The sequence below is a fragment of the Bos mutus genome, chromosome 1 (genome assembly GCF_027580195.1).
Source record: "Bos mutus isolate GX-2022 chromosome 1, NWIPB_WYAK_1.1, whole genome shotgun sequence".
Lineage (NCBI taxonomy): Eukaryota > Metazoa > Chordata > Mammalia > Artiodactyla > Bovidae > Bos > Bos mutus.
This window is the reverse complement of record NC_091617.1, coordinates 86,518,286-86,542,624: the sequence shown is the minus strand read 5'-3', so window position 1 is coordinate 86,542,624 and position 24,339 is coordinate 86,518,286. Positions and strand designations below refer to the sequence as shown.

The following is a 24,339-nucleotide window of genomic DNA, read 5'->3' as shown; positions in this document are numbered from 1 at the left end:
CTTTCCAGTTTTGTCAAAAATGCATAATTATTTTTAATTAAAATCTTACAATAATATTGTATAATTATTGTAAATAGATTAAGCTAACATACTACAAATGTATTAAAACAGTCATTTTTACAAAAATCATTTTTAAGATTTATATAAATATTTTTGAATAGATATACCCAATTTAATCATTTGTCCATAGTTAGATGGTGTCATTTTCCCTTGTTTTGATTCAAACTTTCCATCCAGTGTGCCATTGACATTTTGATATACAGAGATGGCATTCAGGTTTGATAAGATCTCTTTGATCCTTGGGAGTACATGGGTGGGGCTTGGGGTCACTGGGGCCACCAGACTAGTAGCCCCAGGCTTCATGAATTGAAGTAATTGACCAATTACTTTAGTGGGCTGTACAAATATTATCATTTTCAAAGTGTTTCATTGCACGAAAAAATTTGGGATATATTTTTATAGTGGTGCAGTAATTGTCCTCAACCTATATTAATATTACTGGTTACTGAACTTAGATTGTTTTCACAATTGAGTTTTAATTACTTTTTAGAGCAATACTTCCACATGATAAAAATCGTTAATGGTACAGAAAGGTAAAGAGTAGTAGTAAGTGCCTCTCTAAACCTAGGCAATGTGTTTCTCTCCACAGAGCCCAGTTGTCATGAATTTCTTTTGTATTCTTCCAGAGGCTTCCAAAGGCCAAACAAGCACCTATCTATCTACAATGTTGCATAAATTTACTAATAGAATACTGACATCTAAATCTATAGCTATCTAGGGGCAACATTAAAAATATTTAGCACAGTTATCGACACTTAGAAGGAAGGCCCACGGTATATAGGATGTGCAGTAGGCATTCCGGCACATCCTTAGCCTTGAACGCATGGTCTTGCTTTTACACATTAATTCTCACTCGGCTCTTTTAATCTAGTAATATGATTTGGAGATTATTCCACATCAGCACATACAGGGTGCTTTATTCTTTCAGCGGTACTGTGTTTTAACCACTTCCTATAGATGGATTTTTAGGCTCGTCTTAAGTTTTTTGTTACTATAGCAATGCTCCAACAAATATCCTTATATAGTGTAAACTTATCTGTAGCATAAATGTCTAGATGAAGAATTGCTGGGGAAAATTGTATAGGCATATAAAATCATACTTAGTATTAAATTTCCCTTCAAAGAGATTGAACGTTTTCAGTCTATCGACAAAGTATATGAGGGCCTATTTCCCAAACCTGGGCCAACTCAGCATATCTGTATTAATGTGAAGGGTGAAAAATGGTGTCTTGATTTAATTTGCATTCAACTTAAAAATACTTAAAATATTTTGAAGGTTCCTGAATCAAGTTTTTCTCTGTAATTAGACAAGCAAGCTTCATCCTTGAACCTGAAACAGGCACAGATACTACAGAAAGTGATAAGTGGGTGAGGACAATAAAAAGCAAAAACTCCTTGAGAGTATCCTCCCAAGCAGGAGGGTAGCAATAGTGTTTATTTTTTTGCTTTTGTCTCCTCTTCTCCATTTCCATTAGATTGAGTTAGAAAGTTGTGAGTTACATAGATGTGTTGTGTGTTAGAGCCTTGCTTGAGGTATGGAAATTTAGAAGTGCAGAAAGAGCTCATCCGTCTATTCCAGGTAATGCATGTCAAATTTCAGGTACCATCATTTCTCCGTAGCAGAGCCAGCACATCTGCAGAATCAGAGAGAATGACAGAAATAATGGAAGAAAAAAGAAAAAGGAATTAAGTACCATTTGACCTGGGACAGGCTTATAGAAATCAGCATGTTTCTTTGTTTTTTTTTTTTTTAATTGAAATATGGTTGATTTACTATGTTGTGCCGATTTCTGTCATATAGCAAAGTGACTCAGTTATACACATACATACATTCATTTTTTAAAAAAGATATTCTTTTCCATTATGGTTAATCACAGGAGATTGGCTATAGTTCCTGTGCTATACATTAGGACCTTGTTGTTCATCCATTCTAAATGCAATAGTTTGCATCTACCAACCCCAAATTCCCGGTCTTTTCTCTCTCCCCTGCCCTTGGCAACCGCAAGTCTGTTCTCTATATCTGTGAGTCTGTTTCTATTTTGTAGATAGGTTCATTTGTGCCGTATTTTAGATTCCACACGTAAGTGATATTATATGGTATTTGTCTTTCTCTTTCTGACTTACTTCACTTAGTTTGATCATCTGTAGTTGTATCTAAGTTGCTGCAAATGGCATTATTTTGTTCTTTTTCATGGCTGAGTAGTATTTCAATGTATATATGCACCACATCTTCTTTATCCATTCATCTGTTGACAGATGCTTGGGTTGTTTCCATGTTTTGGCTATTGTGAATAGCGCTGCTATGAACATAGGGGTGCATGCACCTTTTTGAATTATAGTTTAATCTGAGTATCTGCCCATGGGTGGGATTGCTGGATCATATGGTAATTTCTATTTTTAGTTTTCTGAGGAACCTCCATACTGTTTTCTACAGTGGCTGTGCCAACTTATAGTCCCACCAACAGTGTAGGAGAGGTCCCTTTTCTCCACACTCTCTCCAGCATTCGTGCTTGTAGACTTTTTAATGATGGTCATTCTGACCTTCTGTGAAGTGGTACCTCATTGTAGTTTTGATTTGCATAAAAATCAGTGTATTGAGTCACTTTTTCTGTTTCATTAACTGGTAGGTGTCACTGGTATCCTGCCCCTTAGATGTAGTTAGGGAAGCTCAGTGGAACTGAACTCATGTTCTGAGTTTCTTTTTGTTTTTTAAAGAAAATAAGAGAATGCTGTGACACATGCTCTGTTTTTGCAGATTATTATATCACTTCCCACCCCAACCTATTCCCATTTATTATTTAAGGAACTGGACATGCAAAGGCAGGGAAGAAGTATGTATGCAGTAAGATCCCAAATCAGTCAACTGAAATGGTTCATGCAGAGAAGACTTTGCAAAGATAGAGAAAAATATATCCTCCCTCAAATAATCTTGATACTCTCCCCCATTCGGAAGAAAAGTCAGTATTACTGGAAAAATATACATTTATCCTTACTCAATCTTACTCTATTCTCTTTCAAAGAGCTTTAGATCTTAAAAACGTGAGGAACAAGTCTTAGATTAACATCGAAGTGCCAAAACCAAATTTAGATTTGGGCCCCACTTTAGGTTCTAGAGTCCCACCCCTATCCAATCAGGGTACGTTCCCACTGTTATCCTGATTGTTTAAAAGCTAGCGGTTTAAAAAATCTCAAATCCTGCCCTTTGTTGGCTGCTTCGGAGTTGCCCCTTAGCAGACTAGCGATTTATGATAGAAAACACGGCGCTGGTGCTCCATCGCAGCCGGCTCCGGAGCCTGCGCCCCCAGGACTCGCCCTCCGCCCCGGCCGCCAAGCCCGGCCAGGGCCCCAGGCCCCTCTCCAGTGCCCCCTCCCCGCGCGCTGCGGCGGGTGCTCCCGAGCGCCCCGCCTGACGCTGCAGCTGGGCCGGCGATTCGCCATTGGATTAAAAATAGCAGCGTCCCCTTCACCAGCCAGCCAGCCCGCCAGCCCAGGCCCGGGGTGCCCGCTCCCGCCCCGCGGCCGGCTCTCCCCGCCCGTCCCGGCTCGGCTCCAGTCGCCCGCGCAGCCCGCCGCCGCCGCCGCCGCCGCCGAGGTGGGCAGACCCGGCGCTCAGCTCGGCTGGAGTGCGCGCCGCGGCCATGCAGCGCCGGGGCGCCCTGTTCGGCGTGCCGGGCGGTAGCGGCAGCAGGAAGATGGCTGCAGGAGACATCGGCGAGCTGCTAGTGCCCCACATGCCCACGATCCGCGTGCCCAGGTCCGGGGACAGGGTCTACAAGAACGAGTGCGCCTTCTCCTACGACTCCCCGGTAAGTGAGACTCGGCGGCAGGACGGCGCCTCGGGGGAGGTTGCGGTGCCCGCGGCCTTCGGCGGCCGCGAGTCGCCGAACTCGGCCGCACGTGAAGCGCGGGGGGAAGAAGATGCGCGGTGGCAGCCGGGGACCCGCTCCTCCGGGCGCCGGAGTTGGCTCAGGGGCACAGCAGTTCGGCAAACACTTAAGGAGTGCCTACTGGGTGCCCGGCGGCGCTGGATTCCCCAGGGCTGCTGCAGCCGAAGCCCGGGACGGCCGGGGTCATTTGCTCCGCCAGCCTTCTTAGGCTGCCAGGACCCCAATTCCTAGCAGCGGTTCCAGAGCCCCGCCACCGTTTGAAAGATAGATCTAGTGGAAGAGTTCCCTAATCTTAACTGTGCATTGCTGATGGTTTGCGTCCTCTTTGGGGCGAGCACGGAGGGCGGGTGGGCGGATGAGGTTGATTCACTCCGGATGCACGCAGCCCTTCTCTTTCTGGGACCGTTTGCTTTGCCCAGGGATTCCCACTCCTGGACAGTTCTGCTTTTCTCTCTGAGCTTTTCTCTCTCCACTTTAAATTACTCCCTACTCCTTTTCTTTCCGTCAGAACATCGGAAGAAACCGTCGGGTGCTTCCACTGGGGCAGCAGAAATAGAGGGTCTGTTGGATTGTTACGGTTTCCTGAATCCTTTCTCTTTCCCTCCTAAACGAGTCACTTTGACTGAAATGCACCAGTATAAATTATTAGAAGTTCAATCGCTAGTCGTGACCTCAGAGACTGGCGGGGAAAGTCGAGACGCACCACCGCCTCCCACCCGGCGCTGTTGGTGTGTTTTTCACCAGGTTGTATGTGTATGTGTGAGAAGGAAAAAGGAGGGTGAATTGTCCTTTTTGGGAGTCAAAATGGGCTTCAAAGTGACTCAGCTGTCTGGCGTTTATCATGTCTTTTTGAGGACCAGGTTATTTTTATCCATCCACTTTAGAGCTCATGTGTCACTCGGCAGATCTCAATGCAAAAGGGAGGTTTCTGGATTGGAGGCACCGAGGCAGGTTTCACAACAATAGTCTAACACAGTTTATTCATATTATGTTTTGTTGGATGAAAAAAAAAGCCAGATAAATGGCACATGTTCCAAAGTATCCTTATTATCTTGTGAGTTGCTTTCAGCTGATTTCCAAGGCCTTTTGTTTTGTACACAGTGGAGTTGCAGAATTTGTATCCTTTCTGTGATATTTTTCTTTTATGCTAATAATAGATCGTTTGGGAGATAAAAGTCTCATTTATTTGCTCATTACTTTTTTTTTCTTTTAAAAAGGTGTGTAGTGTGAAGTGAAATGGTTATATTTATTACATAGCGGCTTGTGATCACAACTTAATGTGTCTTTCAGCAGTGTCATTGTATCCACAAAGTATCTGAAAACGTCATGTTCAGATTTTGTGTCTAGTGTTGAGCAGGTTTCCACTAATAGCTTCTAAAGGTGGAGAGGGATGACCCTAATTAACTTAAGCAATGGAGGATTGTGAATGCCATGGGGAAAATAGCCCAAGTCTTTTAGGATAATACAACATGTAAAGTGGGTAAAACTGCTTTCTCTTCGTTTAAACTGAGTTACTCTTCAGATTCTTCTTACAAACTTTGTTATTGAAAGTCTTTACTGTGTTTTATAGTGTATGGTAGGAGTGAAGAAAAAAAGCTGATTATTTTACTCACTTTCACAAATAGTTATTGGAAGCTTAGTGTGTGCCAAACACTATTCTAGAAGTATCTTGTCCAGTATAAACTGATTTCATTCATGCCACAGTAGTTCCTTGGGGAAGACTGGGCTTATTTACAAGGCTGATGAATCAGTATATTTCTTTATCTATGTTTCAAGAGAGAAAGAGAAAGAAGATTTTATAACAAGTTATATTAAAGTACAGTGCATGATAATTCGAGATCTTTCCCTATGGTACTTATTTAACACTTCATCATGAATCTCATAAGGGTTCTAGAGTACCTACTATGTGCCAGCTGTTACATTCATGGCTATAAGAACCATACAGAGAAAAATTCATTGGTGCCAAATAGCAGAGACTAATCCACCAGTGCAGTAGGACTGTGGTAGAAAAACGACCAAAATCATCTGAGTGGAAACAATAGCCATCCTTGCATTGGATACTTTTGAAAATGGTCATAAATAAGAATGGTTAGAAATAAATAGAGCAACATTCTAGGCCACGTAAATTATATGTGTAAACACAAAGTGTGAGTATTTTCTTTTTATTTGCTAGTAATGTATTTGGAAGAAAAAGACTGATTTGATAAGCAGTGAGGTCAGAACCAAGTAGAATAGAAGATGGGGGCCTTGAATGCCAAGAACAGGATCTTGAATTTCATGTGGTCAGTTATGGAAAGCTCCTGTGAGTAATATGATTTAAAGGGGTGTTAGAGGAAGACTGAATTAATAATTTTTATTTTGCGTCTCCCATGTCTAAGGTGTGCTGTGACCACTTTTGCTATTCTCCTTCGTGGGTGTGAAGTGGGACAGCGTGACAACTCATTTCAGTGTCTGTCTCCTTCCTTTCTTTCCACCTGCTAGGGATTTGCACAGAGCAGATGCCCAGTAACAGTTATTTTGGAATGAGTGAGAATTTGTCTTTTCACCTACCAGTTTGGTCCCCTGTCTCACCATGACCAGTAAGGTTCATCTCTCCAGGACTTGGTTCATCTTGCAGGATCTGTAATGGGACCTTCCTGGAAAGGGGGGCTTTGTGTTCCCAGCTGCTGGCCCAGCATCTGGTATATGTACCAGGAACTCAATGAATGTCTAGGAAACATACAAATTATCTGTGGTTATGGGTTATGAAAATGGTAAGGATACACCACATGGGAAACACTGGGAAAGAAATCTTGTAGGATTCTCATGTAGAAAGTGGGACTTTGTTGTTGGGGACAGATGTGAAATTAAGAGCTGGACTGGCAGGGTTTGAATTCCAGCTCTGTTACCCAGCTTTGTAACTTCTGTGTGTCCCAGTTTCTCCAGTCTGCAAAATGAAGACCATAATAGATTCTACCTCATGGGGCTTGTGGATTAAATAAATATGTGTGCCTGGCCAATTAGTAATTGCTATAGGAAGAAATGGGGCTTCCCTGGTGGTTCAGATGGTAAAGAATCTGCCTGCAATGCAGGGGATCTGGGTTTAATCCCTGGGTCAGGAAGATCCCCTGGCGAAGGGAATGGCAACCCACTTCAATATTCTTGCCTGGAGAATTCCATGGACAGAGGAGCCTGGTGGGCTACATACAGTCTGCTGCTGCTAAGTTGCTTCAGTCGTGCCCGACTCTGTGCGACCCCATAGACGGCAGCCCACTAGGCTCCCCCGTCCCTGGGATTCTCCAGGCAAGAACACTGGAGTGGGTTGCCATGCCCTTCTCCAATGCATGAAAATGAAAAGTAAAAGTGAAGACGCTCAGTCGTATCCAACCCTCAGCAACCCCATGGACTGCAGCCTTCCTACATCCATGGGATTGTCCAGGCAAGAGTACCGGAGTCGGGTGCCATTCATACAGTTTATAGGGTTGCAAAGAATCAGACATGACTAAAAGCTACTAACACTTTCAGTTTCATAGGAAGAAAAGAAAGAAATAAGTTTTAAGCCCAAGTGTTTGGTTGTCAAGGGTTATGTAGAAAGTTTGACATAGTTAAGTGGGGGAAATCGGTTCATACTTCTGCTCGCAACCTTCATGAACTGCCATGCAAAATCTACTCTCTCCTCCTTAGTTATTGAGCCCCACCTTCATTTGAATATACCTTGTCCCATCTCTCCCCCCTTTCTGTGTTGCCAGCTCTGAGGAGTCCAGACTCTGGGTCTTCAACCTGTGGAGACTTTTTTTCCTTTTCCGGGACCACCTTCCTCTCTTGGTAATCTTTCAAAGCTCTTTCTCAGCCCTTTCCTTCTGCTTTAGACTTCATCCTTTCCTCTGAAGCCTACATTACTTAGGGTCTGTGTTGTACAACACGGCAGTTAGAGCCTGTCTTATATGGTTTGCCATCATTTTATTTCTTGTTACCCACTTAACTGGTAGTTTTAAAGCATCTGCTGCTGCTGCTTCGAAGTCGCTTCAGTCGTGTCCGACTCTGTGCGACCCCATAGACGGCAGCCCACCAGGCTCCCCCGTCCCTGGGATTCTCCAGGCAAGAATACTCGAGTGGGTTGCCATTCCCTTCTCCAATGCATGAAAGTGAAAAGTGAAAGTGAAGTCGCTCAGTCGTGTCTGACTCTTAGCGACCCCATGGACTGTAGCCTACCAGGCTCCTCTGTCCATGGGATTTTCCAGGCAAGAGTATTGGAGTGGGGTGCCATTGCCTTCTCCGTTTAAAGCATCTACCAGGTACAAAGCCTTGTACCCAGGAGGTAGGAGAGGAGCAGGGCCACAGGGCTGGCTGCTAATTATGCTCCCGCCCCACCTGTGTGAGTGTGGGGAGCTGGGCTTATGTCCTGTCTCAGCTGGGGTCAATTGAAGACTGAGACAAGGGCTTTGGCCCAGGCCTTTTATTTTGGAAAGGTATCCCAGGGAACAGAAGAGGAAGAACGTCCAAAGGAATAGGGACAAAGGGAAGGAAGGAACGAAGGTGAGTTACTGGGGCAGTGCTCCCCACCAGGACTCTGGCAAACTATCAGTGCCCCTCAGCACTGCCCCGGGACCCGGAAAAGAAAGTGTTTATCCACTGGCTCCTGTGGCCGGTCGGTCAAGGGTGCCCCAGGGCTGAAACACTTGGACTCTTCCAGGCTTGTGTTTGTGCCTGGGAGGCTAAGTGGGCTCCCTGCGGGCTTGCTGAGACCAGCAGCCTCTGAGAATCGAGAGATCCCAGTGCAGCAATGAGGTTGTCAGGCCACTTGCTACGGTGAGCAGGGGCACACACCCAAAAAATGGCTGTGAGACCAGCATAAGCCATGTCCCCCTCACCTCTTCTTCCCTTCCAATGTCAGCACTATTTTGTAAAAAGGAGCTCTTCCCCCATTCTCCAAAGCTCTGAGATCTCTTAGTGATGTTGAGAGTGATGTTGGTTCTCTGCCTTCCTTGGGAGTCTTTGCAAATCTCTGGGAGCCTCAGTTTGGTAGTTGCTGGTGTACATATCCATCAGGAAAGGCTTTGAGATCATCTCTTTGTAGGAAAATTTCATATTAGGGGCTCAGTAAATTCTTCTGTGATTTACAGTAAGAAATGTATATTTGATTTTTGTTCCTATTCCTGGCACAGAGCTCCTAAAACTCTTGGAATTTCCGAAATGATAAGAGCCATGAAGGTGTCTTTCATTATTCTTAACAATCTCCTTTCAGCCACACCTGAGTTTATATTAGAGGCTTTTGGAAAGCCCCTGATTGCCAGGGAAACCAACCTAGTGATTAGAAGGTTGGAACTTTCAGCCCCTCCTCATCTCCTGGGTTGTTGTTCAGTCACTCAGGTATGTCCAACTTTTTGCGACCCTGTGGACCGTAGTCTGCCAGGCTCCTCTGTCCGTGGGATTTTCCAGGCAGGAATACTGGAGTGGATTGCTGTTTCCATCTCCAGGGGATCTTCCCCACGCAGGGATTGAACTTGTGTCTCCTGCACTGGCAGGTGGATTCTTTATATTGAGCCACCTGGGAAGCTCTTACCTCCTGGGAGGGGAGAGGAACTGGAGATTGACGTAATCAACAGTGGCCAGTGGTTTAGTCATTCTCACCTGTCTGATGAAGTCAGCAGCAACAAAAATCCCTGAACTCTGGGGTTGGAGGGTGCTGAGGGTCACAGAACTCCACACTCTTTTCCCCCTGCCCTGCCCATCATTTCTTCTGGTTGCTCATTGATATTCTTTAACATCCTTTGTAATAAGCTGATAATCCTGTAAGTAAATTGTTTTCCTGAGTTCTGTGGGCCGCTCTAGCAAATTAATTGAAGCTGCGAAGGGCTTCCTGGGATACTATTTATAGTCGGTTCTTCAGAAGCGCAGGTGATAACCCAGCCTTCCCACTGGTGTTTAAGGTAGGGGGCCGGGGAAGCAGCCTTGTGGGGCTGAGTCTTTAATGTGCGGACTGTGATGGTAACACCAGGTAAATAGTGTCAGTGTGTGTTAGTCACTCAGTCGTGTCTGACTTTCTGCGACCTCATGGACTGCAGCCCGCCAGGCTCCTTAATTGAGTTAAATTGTGGGGCACTTGGTGCCTATGGAGAGGTGGAGAATTGCTTCCTGTGGGAGAAATACCCTCTCCCCATGCCCCCCCACACACATTTGGTGGCCAGAAGGGAAGTATTCTGTAAGTAGAGGAGAAACTACTTCTGTCTTTCCTTCCTTCTCCCAATATGTGGGTTTGCCTGGTACTACCTCAGACATTGCTAATAATAATAATGACAGCTTAATATTTGTACAGAGCAGTGGTTCTCAACGTGTGCTTCCTGGACGGGCAGCACCAGCAAGTCCTGGGAACCTGTAGACATGCCAATTCTTGGGTCCCTTTGCAGACCACTGAAACAGACACTTGGGATTGGGAGTCTAGCAAGCCTGATTTGAATAGTCTTTCCATGTGATTCTGAGGCATGCCAAAGTTTGAGAGTCAGTGACAGGGCGTTTACTAGGTGCCTGGGAGCATTCTAGATATGTGTTTATTCATATGTTAACTCATGCAATCCTCAAAACAACCTTATGCTGTATGTTATTATCATTTTGCAGATGAGGAAACTGAAGCACAAAAGTCACACAAAATATTAAGTGGTAGACCTGAGTTTTGAATCCAGGTTATCTGGCTCTAGAATTTCTTTTTGTTCTTTATTTGTATCACTTTAACCATGTTAATTGTACAATTCAGTGCCGTAGGTACATTCACATTGCCATGCAACCATTATCACCATCCATCTCCAGAACTTCTTTATCATCCCAAACTGAGACTCCGTACCCATGAAGCAATAACTTTCCATCCCCCACTACCTCCAGCCTCTGGTAACCACTGTTCTATTTTCTGTCTTTGTGAATTTGCACATTCTAGGTACCACATGTAACTGGGATCACAGAGTATTTGTCCTTTTGTGTCTGGTTTATTTCACTTTGTGTGTTTTCAGGGTTCATCCATGTTGCAATATGTGTCAGAATTTCCTTCCTTAGAGGGAATGATATTCTGTGTTTCTTACAGACCACATTTTGTGTATCCATTCATCTGTGGATGGACATCTGGGTGGTTTCTACCTTTTGAGGATCATGAATAAAGCTGCTGTGATCAGTGACATACAAGTATCTGTCTGAATCCCTGTAGAAACAGTGCTTTTTACTCTCATGTGCTGTATGCTGCCTTCTGGGCATTACGACTTGCCATTATGGGGCTTAGTTGTTTCCCAGGGGGAAAAATAATTTAGGACCTATGTGGAAAGATCCTCCTTTGAATGGATAAACAGATAAAAGATAGTAAAGCAAAATTTAGAAATTTACACATTTTTTTTTCCTCTTTGAAGGTGTAAATTTTAAATATAATTGGTTTCACATATCAAAAGTTCCCTTCTGGGCTTTCCTGGTGACTCAGTGGTAAAGAATCTGCCTTCTGATGTAGGATACACAGGATTGGTCCCTGGTCGAGGAACATCCCACATGCTGCGGAACAGCTAAGCCCGTGTGCCACAACTATTCAGCCAGTACTCTAGAGCCTGTGCTCCGCAACAGGAGAAGCGACGGGAGGGAGAAATCCACACGCTGCAACTAGAGAGTAGCCCTCACTTGCTGCAACTAGAGAAAAGCCTGCACGAAGACCCTGCACAGCCAAAAATAAATAAAATTATTTGAACAAACAAAAAAGTTCCCTTCCAAAAGCAACTAACTAAAAAGTTGTTTTACAGTAAGAATTCTCAAGCTTTTTGGACCCTTTATTCTTAAACATTTTTGAGGACTTCAAAGAGCTTTTGTGTGGTTTCTATCTATTGATATTTACTATGTTAGAAATTAAGACAGAAAAACTTAAAACAACTTCCATTCTATTAGCTGTTAGAGTGATGATATTATCAGATGACATATAGACTCTGAGAAATGCTCGTGAGAGAATGTGCGTGAAAAAAGACAAGTAAGTTCATTATGAAAATAGTTTTGACCTCCCAGGTTGCTTGAAGGGTCTTGGGGCATCACAGGGTCTCCAGACCATACTTTGAAAACCAAAGTTCTAGAGTTTAGGCAGGAAAAGTACAGCTGGTTACCCCAGTGACTTATCCTGCCTGCACTGTGGTTTTTGTAGATTCACTTTTTCACATTTGTGGTGATCACATAACTTGTTAATCTTAGCTCAACCATAATGTCATATTCTACAGATTCATTCTTTTTAAAGCAAATTTAAACTTACAGAATTTGACTCTTTGAAAACTGCAACTATTAATATTTGGACCTGGAGATTATTGGTTCTTTCAGAGAAGAGAATTCTTCCTTCTGTTGCCTGTAAGTTTTATTGTAGGGTCCTCTGGCTGGGCTATTTCTTTGGGGAACCTTGTGTTGTTGTATCCTGATTTTTTTTCCTTTGACCACTGGTTAGGAGACTTTTGTTATCACTTGTCTGGAAACTGAAGATCTATCTACCAGGACTCAAGGAGCTGAGCAGAAGAGGATGAGGGCGATCTCAGCATCTGGATATTGAATACCAGCTATTTCATATACTGTCTCCTGTTTCTCAACCCTATCCTTGTTTTGATCCCCATCCTTGATGGCAGGATTCTGATTTTGGTTCTGCCAGAGAGATTTGGAAGGTGAAGGAGAAGAAGCTACTGTTGCTGTTGCACATGGCAGATGTGAGTGTGGGACTCATGGGGACATCAGTCATGGGGGGAGCTGGGATCATTGGTGCAGTTTCTTGTGATGTTTGTTGTGTTCTGATTTCCTGAACTAGAGTGGTGGTTTCTCTGACCTTGGCTCTTACAACTCTTCCCGTGATTTTGTCCCTCTATTTCCCTGTGTTAAATCTCTTCCTGCCTGAAATACCTAGAATAGTTGGTATTTTCTAACCAATTCTGGACTGATACATGTACATGACACATACATTTCTAAGTTTCTGTGTATTGTGGCACCCCTTTGTCCTACAGACCTGCATTCTGTTTTTACCTGCTTTAGAGAATAAACCAGTAGTTCGCTAGCACGGGAGGACACAACTGAATGACTGCAACAACAGTGTGGGGAGGGACTTCTTGGAATGGAGAAGGAATCTTGGGCCCTGAGTGTTACCTACACAGATTTTCAACTTTTCCTCTTCATTTTAACTCCTTTTCACCCCAATTTCAGAGTAAGCTGGAATTGTTCAGTCGCTAAATTGTGTCCAACTCTTTGTGATCCCATGGACCGTAGCACACCAAGCTCCTCTGTCCTTCACTATCTCCTGGAGTTTGCTCTAATTCATGTCTATTGAGTTGGTGATGTCATCTAACCAGGTCATCCTCTGTCACCCCCTTCTTCTCCTGCCTTCAATCTTTCCCAACATTAGGGTCTTTTTCAGTGAGTCAGCTCTTCACATCAGGTGGCCAAAGTATTAAAGCATTAGCATCAGTCCTTTCAATGAATATTCAGGGTTGATTTCCTTTAGGATTGACTGGTTTGATCTCCTTGCTATTCAAAGGACTCTCAAGAGTCTTCACCAGCACCACCGTTTGAAAAGCATCAATTCTTCAGCTCTCAGCCTTCTGTATGGTCCAACGCTCATATCCATGCATGATTACTGGAAAAACCATAGCTTTAACTATATGGACCTTTGTTAGCAAAGTAATGTTTCTGCTTTTTCATATGTGTCTAGGTTTCCGAGGAGCAAGTATCTTTTAATTTCATGGCTGCAGTCACCATCTGCTGTGATTTTGGAGCCCCAAAAAATAAAATCTGTCACTGTTTCTACTTTTTCACCTTCTATTTACCATGAAATAATGGGACCTGGTGTCATGATCTTAGTTTTTTGAATATGCATTTCAAGCCAGCTTTTTTACTCTCCTCTTTCACCCTCATCAAGAGACTCTTTAGTTCCTTTTCACTTTCTGCCAGTAGAGTGGTATCATCTGCGTATCTGAGGTTCTTAGTATTTCTCCTGGCAATCTTGATTCCAGCTTGTGATTCATCCAGTCCAGCATTTTGCGTGAGGTACTCTGCATGTAAGTTAAACAGGGTGACAATGTACAGCCTTATATTCCTTTGCCAATTTTGAACCAGTTAGTTGTTCCATGTCCAGTCCTAGTTATCTAGAGTCTTTTGGAAATTCTGGGGTGTAAATCAGATTGGATCTTGTCTTCTCTCTTGTAAGCCTAGGGTTCGGCTTTGTCAGCTCATCTTAGTCTTTAGTGCTTATCCACCTGCAGTCCAGTTTCCAGATTTTGTGGTTTATGTTTTAAAACATCACTTAAATGTTCTTTTATTTGGGTTTCAGAAAGGAGTGAAATTGACATGTGTGTGTGATCAGCCCTTTGTACCCTAGAATCCTACTTTTCTCATCTAATCATCAAGAAGTCACTTGCCATCCTGTTTTGTTAGTGGTTAATTACCTTTAAAGTTGTATCAGTTTTAGAGCTTTGAAATGTAAGAGATGATGCTGATCCTGCAGGAAACCTTTTGGGAAAGTTTGTGTTCTCAGCTCATGTTGAACCTGGTTACCTGTGCAACTCTGAATTCTCATTTCACTTCTGCTTTCTTCTTCCTGTGGATGGAGCTCGGTTCAAGTGTTGCGGTTCATTTAGTGCCCCAGGCTGGTGGATGTACCTGGTCATTCACTCTGCTCCCTCTCCCTCTCTGTCTGTTTAAACAGTTGTGTGAAATACTCAACAACATAAAATTTACCATCTTAACCATTTTAAGTGTACACTTCAGTGGTATAAAGTAGATTCCCACTGTTGTGCAGCCATCACCACTACCCATCTCTGGAATGCTTTTCATCTTATAGAACTGAAACTTTGTCTCAATTAAACAGTAATTCCTCATTCCTCCTTCTTCCCAGCCCCCGGCAAACACCATCCTATTTCCTGTCTCTATGAGTTTGACTGTTCTAGGTATCTTACATAAGTGGAATTTATACTTTTGTGACCGGCTTATTTCACTTACCTTGTTTTCAAGGTTCATGCATGTTGTAGCATGTGTCAAAATTTCCTTCCCTTTTAAAGCTGAATAATATTCCATTGTATGTATATAGACCAGTTCAGTTCAGTCACTCAGTTGTGTTTGACTCTTCGAGACCCCATGAACCGTAGCACGCCAGGCCTCCCTGTCAATCACCAACTCCTGGAGTTCACCCAAACTCATGTCCATTGAGTCGGTGATGCCATCCAGCCATCTCATCCTCTATCATCCCCTTCTCCTCCTGCCTCAATCCCTCCCAGCATCAGGGTCTTTTCCAGTGAGTCAGCTCTTCACATGACGTAGCCAAAGTACTGGAGTTTCAGCTTCAACATCAGTCCTTCCAATGAACACCCAGAACTGATCTCCTTTAGGATGGACTGGTTGGATCTCCTTGCAGTCCATGGGACTCTCCAGAGTCTTCTCCAACACCACAGTTCAAAAGCATCAGTTCTTCGGTGCTCAGCTTTCTTTACAGTCCAACTCTCACATCCATACATGACTACTGGAAAAACCATAGTTTTGACTAGATGGACCTTTGTTGACAAAGTAATGTCTGTGCTTCTTAATATGCTGTCTATGTTGGTCATAACTTTCCTTCCAAGGAGTAAGCATCTTTTAATTTCATGTATATAGACCACATTTTGTTTATCCATTCAACTGTCAACAGACACTTCGGTGGCTTCCTCCTTTTGGCTATTTGGATAATGTTGCTGTGAATATAGTGTATTCCTTTCTCTTTTATGTCACTTCCCATTAGTGATGGGGTTCCAGCTTGGCCTCCTCTCTCCTACACTGCCACGGCTCAGGTTCTCGTTACCTCTTGCCTAGACTCCTGTAGAAACCTCTTAACTAACTTCCTTACGCCCCTTCCATCTGTCACATTGCATTCCCAGTTGTTTCTCTAAAACATGGGTCTTGTCACATCATTTCCCTGCCTAGGAATTTTCAATAGCACTGATCTAAAAATAGTAAACAAGTCAGTTTATCACATTGATCTAACTTTCCTTGCTAGTGTTGTCTCTTCGCACCTGCCTACTGCCTGCATTCCCTTTGGCCTTAAGGACTTTTTCTTCAGATGGTCCATGGTTTCATTCCTCTGAATGTTGGCCTGTATTCTTCCCTTAGCTTGGAATGCCTTCTCCTAACCTCTCAGCCCCTGCACCCCACTGATCCCTAAAACCCAGCTCAGGTATTTTCCTGGGGTGTTCTCCACACCCCCACCCAAGCTGGGCTAGAGATTTATTGTCCATCTCTATCATGGTTGAGGTACTGATTGTTGAAGATACAGAGTAACTGAGATCTTAGAGAATTAAAGGGAAAAGAGTAGAGGACTGAGGGAATTGACTGGTGGTCCAGTGGTTAGAACTTCGTGTTTTCACTGCCTGGGTTCAATCCCTGGTCAGTGAACTAAGATCCTGTAATCCAAGCGACACAGCCAAAACAAAAAACAGTAGAGGGCAGAAAGCTGTGTTGTTTTGTGAACCTGTGCTAGTAGATCTGTATCTTTTCTGTTTTTATATTTTTTAAAAATCATAAGCATACATTTTAGAATAAAACATGTTCTTAAAAATAACCAATGCTGTATTTTTATTTTATCATATTGTCTGGAAAGTTATAAGCTGGAAAAGTGAGGGAAAGGTGTCGTAGCTACTTGCTGAGTGTTTTGTGTATTGTGATTCTGGATGCCCCAGGGTCTTGGTAAAAGTAGCCACACATGGTGATCTTGGGGAGATGACACGAGAGCTGGTCTCTGTGAACATCACCCAGGCCTCTGTGCTGCTGCTCCTGTTCAGTGTTACGGGTGATCAGCCCAGGACGACCCTTGTCCCCATGTGCAGAGCAGATGTGAACAAGAGCACCTATTTTTGGAGCTGGAACAGCAGGACAAGGCAGTAATGAAAAGAATTTGATGAATCTGAACATGTTTCCAAACTAGAGATGTTGCTTAAGGTACACAAGAATATGTGCTTCCTGTGGTAAGATTAAAAATAAGATTTTGTTTTGTGTCAGTTAGCAAGGACTCGTACTTATTTAGAGCCTCCAGTACTGCTCTCAGTGCTATAGTGGAGGTGTGAGTATTAGGAGAGAAACAGAGGACCACAGGAAAAGAGGGTATGATCGGGATCTTTCTATCATAGTGGAGTGTCTATAATGAGTCGAGTACCATAGGAGGTACTTCTATACACACCACCTCATTTAATTACAATAGTAACTGACTTATAAATGACAGTTACTGTTGTCCCGTTTTACAAAAGAGGAAGCTGAGAGTCAGGGAGGTTCAGTAGACTTGAATGTGACAGAGACGGGATGTCAGCCCTGATGTGTCTTAAGGTTAGACCCTGAAGCACTGTTAGGATATTCAGGTTGTGAACAGTGTGGTCCTGAATGGAGATCTCAGGCACAGGAGGAGTAGGTAAAGACTGGAAGAGTTACTGGCCTGGCCAGTCAGGTGGGACCTGGAGAGGGGGCATTTTGGAGCAGGGGAGACAAGGCGTGGAAGTGGAACCGAGCTCGGGTGTGTATGTGAGAGGCTTCACTGGCTAATGGGAGAGAGGATTATTGGGGAGACTGGAAGGCAAGGCTGACATCTCTGTGGGTGATGAAGGAGATTGTCTTGGTAAGATTAGACTAGACTAGCGGGCCAGTGAAGAGCATGAGGCCATGCGACTGTGAGAAGACTTTGAATAGTAATTCCCAGGAGTTTCTTGTCATATCAGAGGGGGTTGCCTCCATGAGGGTGTTGGCAGTGGGAATAGAGATACTGGGGTGGTAGGACTAACTTGGTAGAGATTTCGATGGAGGCTGTGGTTCAACTTGGTGACAGAATATGCAGTGGGAGAAGGTGTGGGAGGAATTAAAGATGACTTCACGGCTGGTACCCTGGAAGATGGACTGAATCAAGGACATAGATGAGGGAGGTGAGGCAGTCAGATACAGTGGGCAAGTACTGCGTGCCCTCGGGGAAAGCTGCAGACTGGCATGGTGCTCAGAGGTCAGTGTTCAGACTGCAGGGTCTGGCAGCCTCTAGTTTAGAGACTCAGGATTTGTGAGTAGCCCTTCCTTTCTAAGAGCCCCAGGGTCCCACTGCTTTGCTCCTGGGGTCTTTGCCCCCCAGGGTTATTGAGGGGGCAGCAACCAGCACAGGCCTCTTGGCTTCCTGCTGATTGGCTTAAGTTCCAGAAAAATTCAGACAGGAGCCTGGGGCAGCGTTTCCAGCCAGGGGTTTTGGAAGCAGCCTCAGTCCTTGTGGGCTGTCTTTCCAGACCCCCAGCCAACAGAGTGTGACCACTAATAGATCAGTTTAGTAGCTGAAGTTGTTGTTTAGTTGCTCAGTCGTGTTTGATTTCTTTGTGAAAATCAAACTGCTTGCCTGTCCTTTACTGTCTCCTAGAGTTTGCTTAAACTTGCGTCCATTGGGTCGATGACGCCATCCAACCATCTCATCCTCTGTCACCCCTTCTCTTTTTGCCCTAAGTCTTTCCCAGCATCAGGGTCTTTTCCAATGAGTTGGCTCTTTACATTAGATGGCCAAAGTATTACAGCTTCAGCATCAGTCCTTCCAATGAATATTCAGGACTGATTTCCTTGAGGATTGACTGGTTTGATCTCCTTGCAGTCCAAGGAAGTTAATATGGAGGCCGCCAAACCCTGCAGATGCTTTACTAGCATCTTGGACTCCCCCCACCCCCAACAGTGGGTCTTCCCACTGCTGTTGTCAGGGAGCCGTCAGCCTGGACTGGTCAACTCCAAGAACTTAGCTGTCCTTTTCACGTTTGGGGAGTTGAGCTGGCAGGGCCTGCTCCAGCTTCTCCCGTCCCTTGCAGGATAGCCTAGGAGAGCACCCAGCCCAGGCTACTTACTCACTTGAGCAGAATGGCTCTCCTTTGTCTGCCCTTTCTGCTTTCTTGGAATGAAACAGCCTTGAAAAAAAAGAAGTATCTGCTCTTTTCTCCAAGCACCTCGCCCGCCCCCTGACAGCTGTGCTTACCGACAGCCACCCACCTAGCTCCTGCCACCAGAATGACATCAGCTTCTCAGTTGCACCTGGAAGCATGTGGGGACCAGACTGGCCTGGGTCCCAATCCCATCCCACGCCCCGCCGCCACCCCATACTTCTTACTACTTAATAGCAGCAGGACTTCATCGAGTGCCTTGATTTGGCTACCTTTCTCTGAGCTTTGATTTTTACCTCCCTTACAAGGTTGTACTCATGGCTGCCCGTGGAATGTTCCTTATTGCTAGCTCTGTCTTTAGTGAGATGTGGTAGAGTCCCTCCGAGAAGACAGTGAAATGGGATCTAGAGGGTCTTGAGGTTACCACAGAGGGACATCCTGTACTTAGTAATTCTTCGTGAGGCTTGCTCTATAGCGAAAGCCTTGGGCATGAATGCTTGCTTGCTGGCCTCCTTGAGGGGAGCTCTGTTCAGGGCTGTTGTGTGTGTGTTAGTCGCTTAGTCGTGTCCGACTCTTTGTGACCCCATGGATGTAGCCTGGCTGTCCATGGGATTCTCCAGGTAAGAATACTGGAGTGGGTTGCCATTTTCTTCTCCAGGGGATCTTCCCAACCCAGAGATTGAACTTGGGTCTCCAGTACTGTGGGTGGATTCTTTACTGTCTGCGCCATCAGGGCTGTTATTCATACTCCAATTTAGCTCTTATTGATGGGCTTTTATGACTTAGCCTGGAAGCCTAATCTCTGTGTGTAATGTAGTTATTCAGGGGAAACGCATCCCGAAGAAAGCCATCTATTCTTAAAAATAATAAGACCCCTGACTTTAAGAGGTTTTTTACCTTTGACAAAGCAGTTTCACGTTTTTTTAAAAAGGTGTATGCTGGGAATTACTTAGGTGGATTATAGCTTCAGTTCAGTGCTGCTGAAGATGTTCACCTCGTCTTCATCCTCTCACAGTTTTTATTTTGCCCGTTTGTCCTGTGAGCATCATAGTAACTACTGCTCCTCTTGTTCTGCCCAGACCCTTCCTAGCTGTTCAGGTGACAGCATCCTCATTGCTCCAAATACCCAGAGCAAGGATTTTGTTTTATGCTTAGGGGAAAAGTTAATAAATGATGCCTCTGTGGAACAGTAAATTTACAGCGTGTCAAAACCTGGCTGCTTGGACTGTGCTTCTAGTGTCGGACCAGGCTGTGCGGCTCTAAGGTGTAGGAGTTCCCTGCAGAGAGAATGTCAAAGTTGGAGCAAACTAGAAGAAATCATGACTGCATAACATTTCTATTTTTTCTTAACACTTCATGGCCACAAGCAGGATTTATCAATGTTTAGCAGAGAGGCTGACAGTCTCTTGGGATTATATGCATTTTTTTTTTTTTTTTAGCTGATATTGTTTTTCAGTCATTCAGTCGCGTCCAACTCTGCGATCCCATGAAATACAGCATGCCTGGTGTCTGACACGTAGCTGATATGGACAGATTTATTTCTGTGGATTGCTGTGGAAACCGGGGTTTTGGATTTTGCAAATGTATTCTGGGAGTGTTGTTCTACTGGTGAACGGTTTGAGTCTTTCCTCGCTATTCAGCCTATATATATTTTTTGATGGTACTTTTTCTCTATTTCCCCTTTCTGTGGATCGCATGCTTGCTGCACTAGATCTGGAACTTTGTTTTACTTTCTTATTGCACATTTGCTTTCCATCTGCGTGCACATAATTTTTGTATTTTAAAACTGTTGTCTGTCTCTTTTGCTCTAGGAGCCAGATTGTACTGGGCAATCTGTGCTCTGGTCATTGGAATATTCATATATACCATTCAGGTATGGAAGGACTTGAGAGGCTAAATTAATAGACAGGTGGTTGCTCGATGAAAGAGTTGAGCAGAGAGAAGATGGGAAGTCTTATGAAGTAATGAGTCAAAATGTTTAGGGGTTGACCTCTAACTGCCCCTTCTCACACACTTCTACAGCTCTGTCTTCTGAGCTCTGAGCTGTATCCTAAAGTTATATCCTGAATCTGCCTCAGTTTCCCCATCTCTGCCCTCAGCCCCTTTCCCATCTTCCTCCTCTGCCTCCCTCAGGCTCAGCCGTTGTCTTACCTTGTTTAGACAGGGCTGTCTAAAAGAACTTTCTGGGATGATGGAATTGTTCCATGTCGGCACTGCCCAGTGTGGTAACCCCTAGCCCCATGTGACTACTGAGTACTTGAAATGTGGCCAGTGTGACCAAGAAACTGTTTTTGTTTTTTTTTTTTTTGTCACCTATTTAATTTAGATTGAAGTACTCGCATGTGGCTAGTGGCCACTGAATCGGACAGCGGGAGTCTAGGCTTTACGGTAGCCTGGGAACCATGTATTCTCTGGGTCCTCTCTCCATAATTTTCTCTGCGGTAGCCAGAATGATCTTTAAAAAAGTAGATGAGATTATGGTGCTTTTCATCTGGGAACCCCCCAGTGCATCTACAGGCCTGTCTTCTCTCTCCCCCTCCTCCCTGAGTTTCTTTCTGTCCCTTTGACGACACAGCCAAGCTTTCCCTGGAGTTGTGGCCTATGTACACACTTTCTCATCTAGAGTGTGTGCTCTTTTTTCGTTTTGCTTGTCTGATCCCTCATTCTGAGATCTTGCCCTTCTAGGAAGCCCTCCCTCCCCGCCACCCCCAGCATGTTTCTGTCACCCCCACCATGCTGTATCAAGACCCCAAGTCTCTTGTTTCCAATCTCAGGCTCCTCTGTCACTTTTATCTCTCTCAGAAATTATCTTTTACGCTTCTTTGTTATTTTCTCTCTCCTTGCTAGGATGCAGATGTTATCAGGACACCAAGCTTGCTTGTCTCTCTCTGCTGAATAAACTCTTCCTGTCCCACATCCTCCCACCCCCCTTCTCTTGCACCCCCGGAGAAGACATCACAACCATATGATCTCTCACAGCTTCTTTTCCAGACTCTGCACAGACCATCCCCTTCTGTAAACTTGGAAGCCATCCAACTGGGGTACAGTGTCCTTGATTAGTTTCATTTTTTCTCAGTTGTCATCACTTTCTTGTCTGCCTCCCTAATCACCTCTCTTACTTGTGGCATATTCCCACATTTCCTTAGCTACTTGTTCCGAGATAATCTCCTAGTTATTTCGAACCATGCTTTTGCTTGGAGTAGCGAGAATAGCCAGCCCCTTCAGGTGAAGGGTGAAGTTGTGAAAGCCTAAGGAAACCTTGGTTTAAGAAAAGGAAACATTGGAATGACTGCCTGTTCTATTCTATTGTTTGATTCTAAATACATTCAGTTAAGAAAAATATTCCTGTTTTTATTATTAAAAAGTGAATCCATGTTCCTGAAGAAAAATTAGAAAATGCCAGAAGACTGTGAAAAAAAAAAAAAAAAAATCCCATCTCATCTCCCAATGCTGATATGATATCCTGTGTCATGGAGTGTGAATGTGTTTGTATATTGCATAGCACATCATACCCACTCTTTTGTTGTTTGCTTTCTTCACTCAAAAATACCATGTACAGCTTTTCCTATTAGTAAATACTCATCTTAAGTCAGTTTTATTTTTATTTCATTTTTAAAACACATCTCTTTTATTTTTGGCCATGTCAGGGTCTTGTTGCGGCGCTCAGGCCCTCTAGTTGGGGCACATGGGTTTAGTTCCCCTGCGGCGTGTGGGCTTGAATCCACGTGCCCTTCATTGGAAGGTGTTTTCTCAACCACTGGACCACCAGGGAAGTCCCCCCAAGTCAGTTTTAAATGGCTGAAGAGTGTTACACTTCATGGATGCACCATGAATCACTAAGCAAATCTTTCCCTGAGCATGCGGGTTATTTCTTTTCTCTATTAATAGTTAATTTAGTTCATCTCTCTCTTTTTTTTTTAAAAATAACATTCTAGAAAGTACCGCATTCTTGTTCTTTTTGTCTCCCTTGCGCGTGAGTGTGAGTCACAGCCCTCCCCGGTGCTGGTACGTAATTTGTCCTGGACCTGGATTTGTTGTGACTCTGTCTACCTACATCATGTTTCTCTTTGGGGCAGTGACCGCTTGTTTTCCACACTGTTCTAATGTTATACAAACAAGGGTTACATGGGACTCTGTTTCCAGAGTATGTGGCCCACACAGGCTCCCACTCCCTTCCTGACTTCCAGCGGAGGCTTGTCTCAAGTACACACCGTTGTAAACAAAGTTCTCCGAACACCTAGTGATTGACAATGTGGTGTATTTTTATTTAAAAGGATTGTTCACTTGCTCCTCTGAAACATCTTGTAACCTTGACCTTTATATTCCCCCAGTGTTTTAATATTCTTTTAAATGGCAGGCGGGGTAAAACAAGGGTAAAAAAAGGGGTAAAACAAGGGGTAAAAAAAAAAACTTTGATGTTACTTCTGAATAGTAGGCTGGGTCATCTAATGCAAAGTCATAAGTGAATGGCTCTGTATCTTTTGTATCTGTATTGAAATGTATTGAAGATGGGGCACAGACATCGCTTGGGTTTCTAATGTGGCTTCTCTCTCTTAGGGTTTGATCGTGGGGTGGGAAAAGTTGTCAGAGGGAATTCTTAGGGAGCCTTGGAGAAGCCCTGAGTGGTATTTCTTGACTTCCCTGCAATTTCAGGTTTCTAAATCAAGTCTAGCCTCTTGGCCAAATTTCTGTTCAGTGCATGTAAATGGTAATTAGAATCTGCTTTAGCCAAGAAAATGCAGAGCAGCACACACTGGCCATTTTGGGCTGGCTGGCCTCTGGAAGGGATGGGGGTGTGCACTGCTACCTTGAAGAACCCTGTGAGGCCAGCTTGGTTATGGAAGGCAGGGGAGCTGGGACACAGCAGGTCTGGTGTCCATGCTGCAAAGAGGGTGACTTTAGCCAAACAAACCTGAAAAGTGAGTATTCATGCTGGTGCCTCGGGCTGTTCTTCTGTGCTCAGCTATCGGTTTTCTTTTGATGATTCTCATTCTTTATGGACAAAGGAGCCTTGCGGGCTACAGTCCATAGGGTCGAAAGTTAGACACTACTGAGCGGCTGAGCATGCTCTCACATTATTTAGTTATGCTGAAAGACTTGAAGAGGAGCCTGAGCTGCAATGCATTTCAAATATAGGTCAGAAGGGCACCGAGGGCTGGTTTGAGAGAGAGAGAGAGAGAGAGACTAAGCTATGTAACTGAATGACAAATAACCACACAAAACTTCCCATTCCCTCCAGAAATGTTTATTCAGTCCTGCCCTGTGCTGCTCAGGTACTGTTTTGCAATTCAGTAATGAGTGTCATACCATTTTCCTTCCCTCAAGGAGCAAATGCATGAGTGATTGAGCTTCTGAATGTGGTGGCCCCAAGTGAAGGAAGTGAGGATTCTCCCTGCTACAGATTTCAGTGAAGAAGATGCTAACAATTGTGAAAAGAAAGTGGATTTGGAATTAAGGTCCACTGGCATGGGGTCGAGCAGAGGAATGTGAGAATCGGTCATGGGCAGTGGCTGGCAGGGTGGACTGCT

At 44.2% G+C, this 24,339-nt stretch overlaps 1 protein-coding gene across 2 annotated transcripts in view; it reads left to right on the top strand.

The window, feature by feature from the left end:
• The first annotated feature begins 3,525 nt into the window (after nucleotides 1-3,525).
• The window catches only part of USP13 (ubiquitin specific peptidase 13), a 130,933-nt gene continuing 110,119 nt past the window's right edge, over nucleotides 3,526-24,339 (top strand). Inside the window, exon 1 of one of the 2 annotated variants that reach the window (XM_070372944.1) lies at nucleotides 3,526-3,866. In XM_070372944.1, the coding sequence (XP_070229045.1) occupies nucleotides 3,699-3,866 (168 nt within the window). In that variant the 5' untranslated portion in view covers nucleotides 3,526-3,698. Of the gene's footprint in view, nucleotides 3,867-12,402; nucleotides 12,626-24,339 lie in introns of those variants that run through there. The other variant, XM_070372947.1, reaches the window with a different exon arrangement.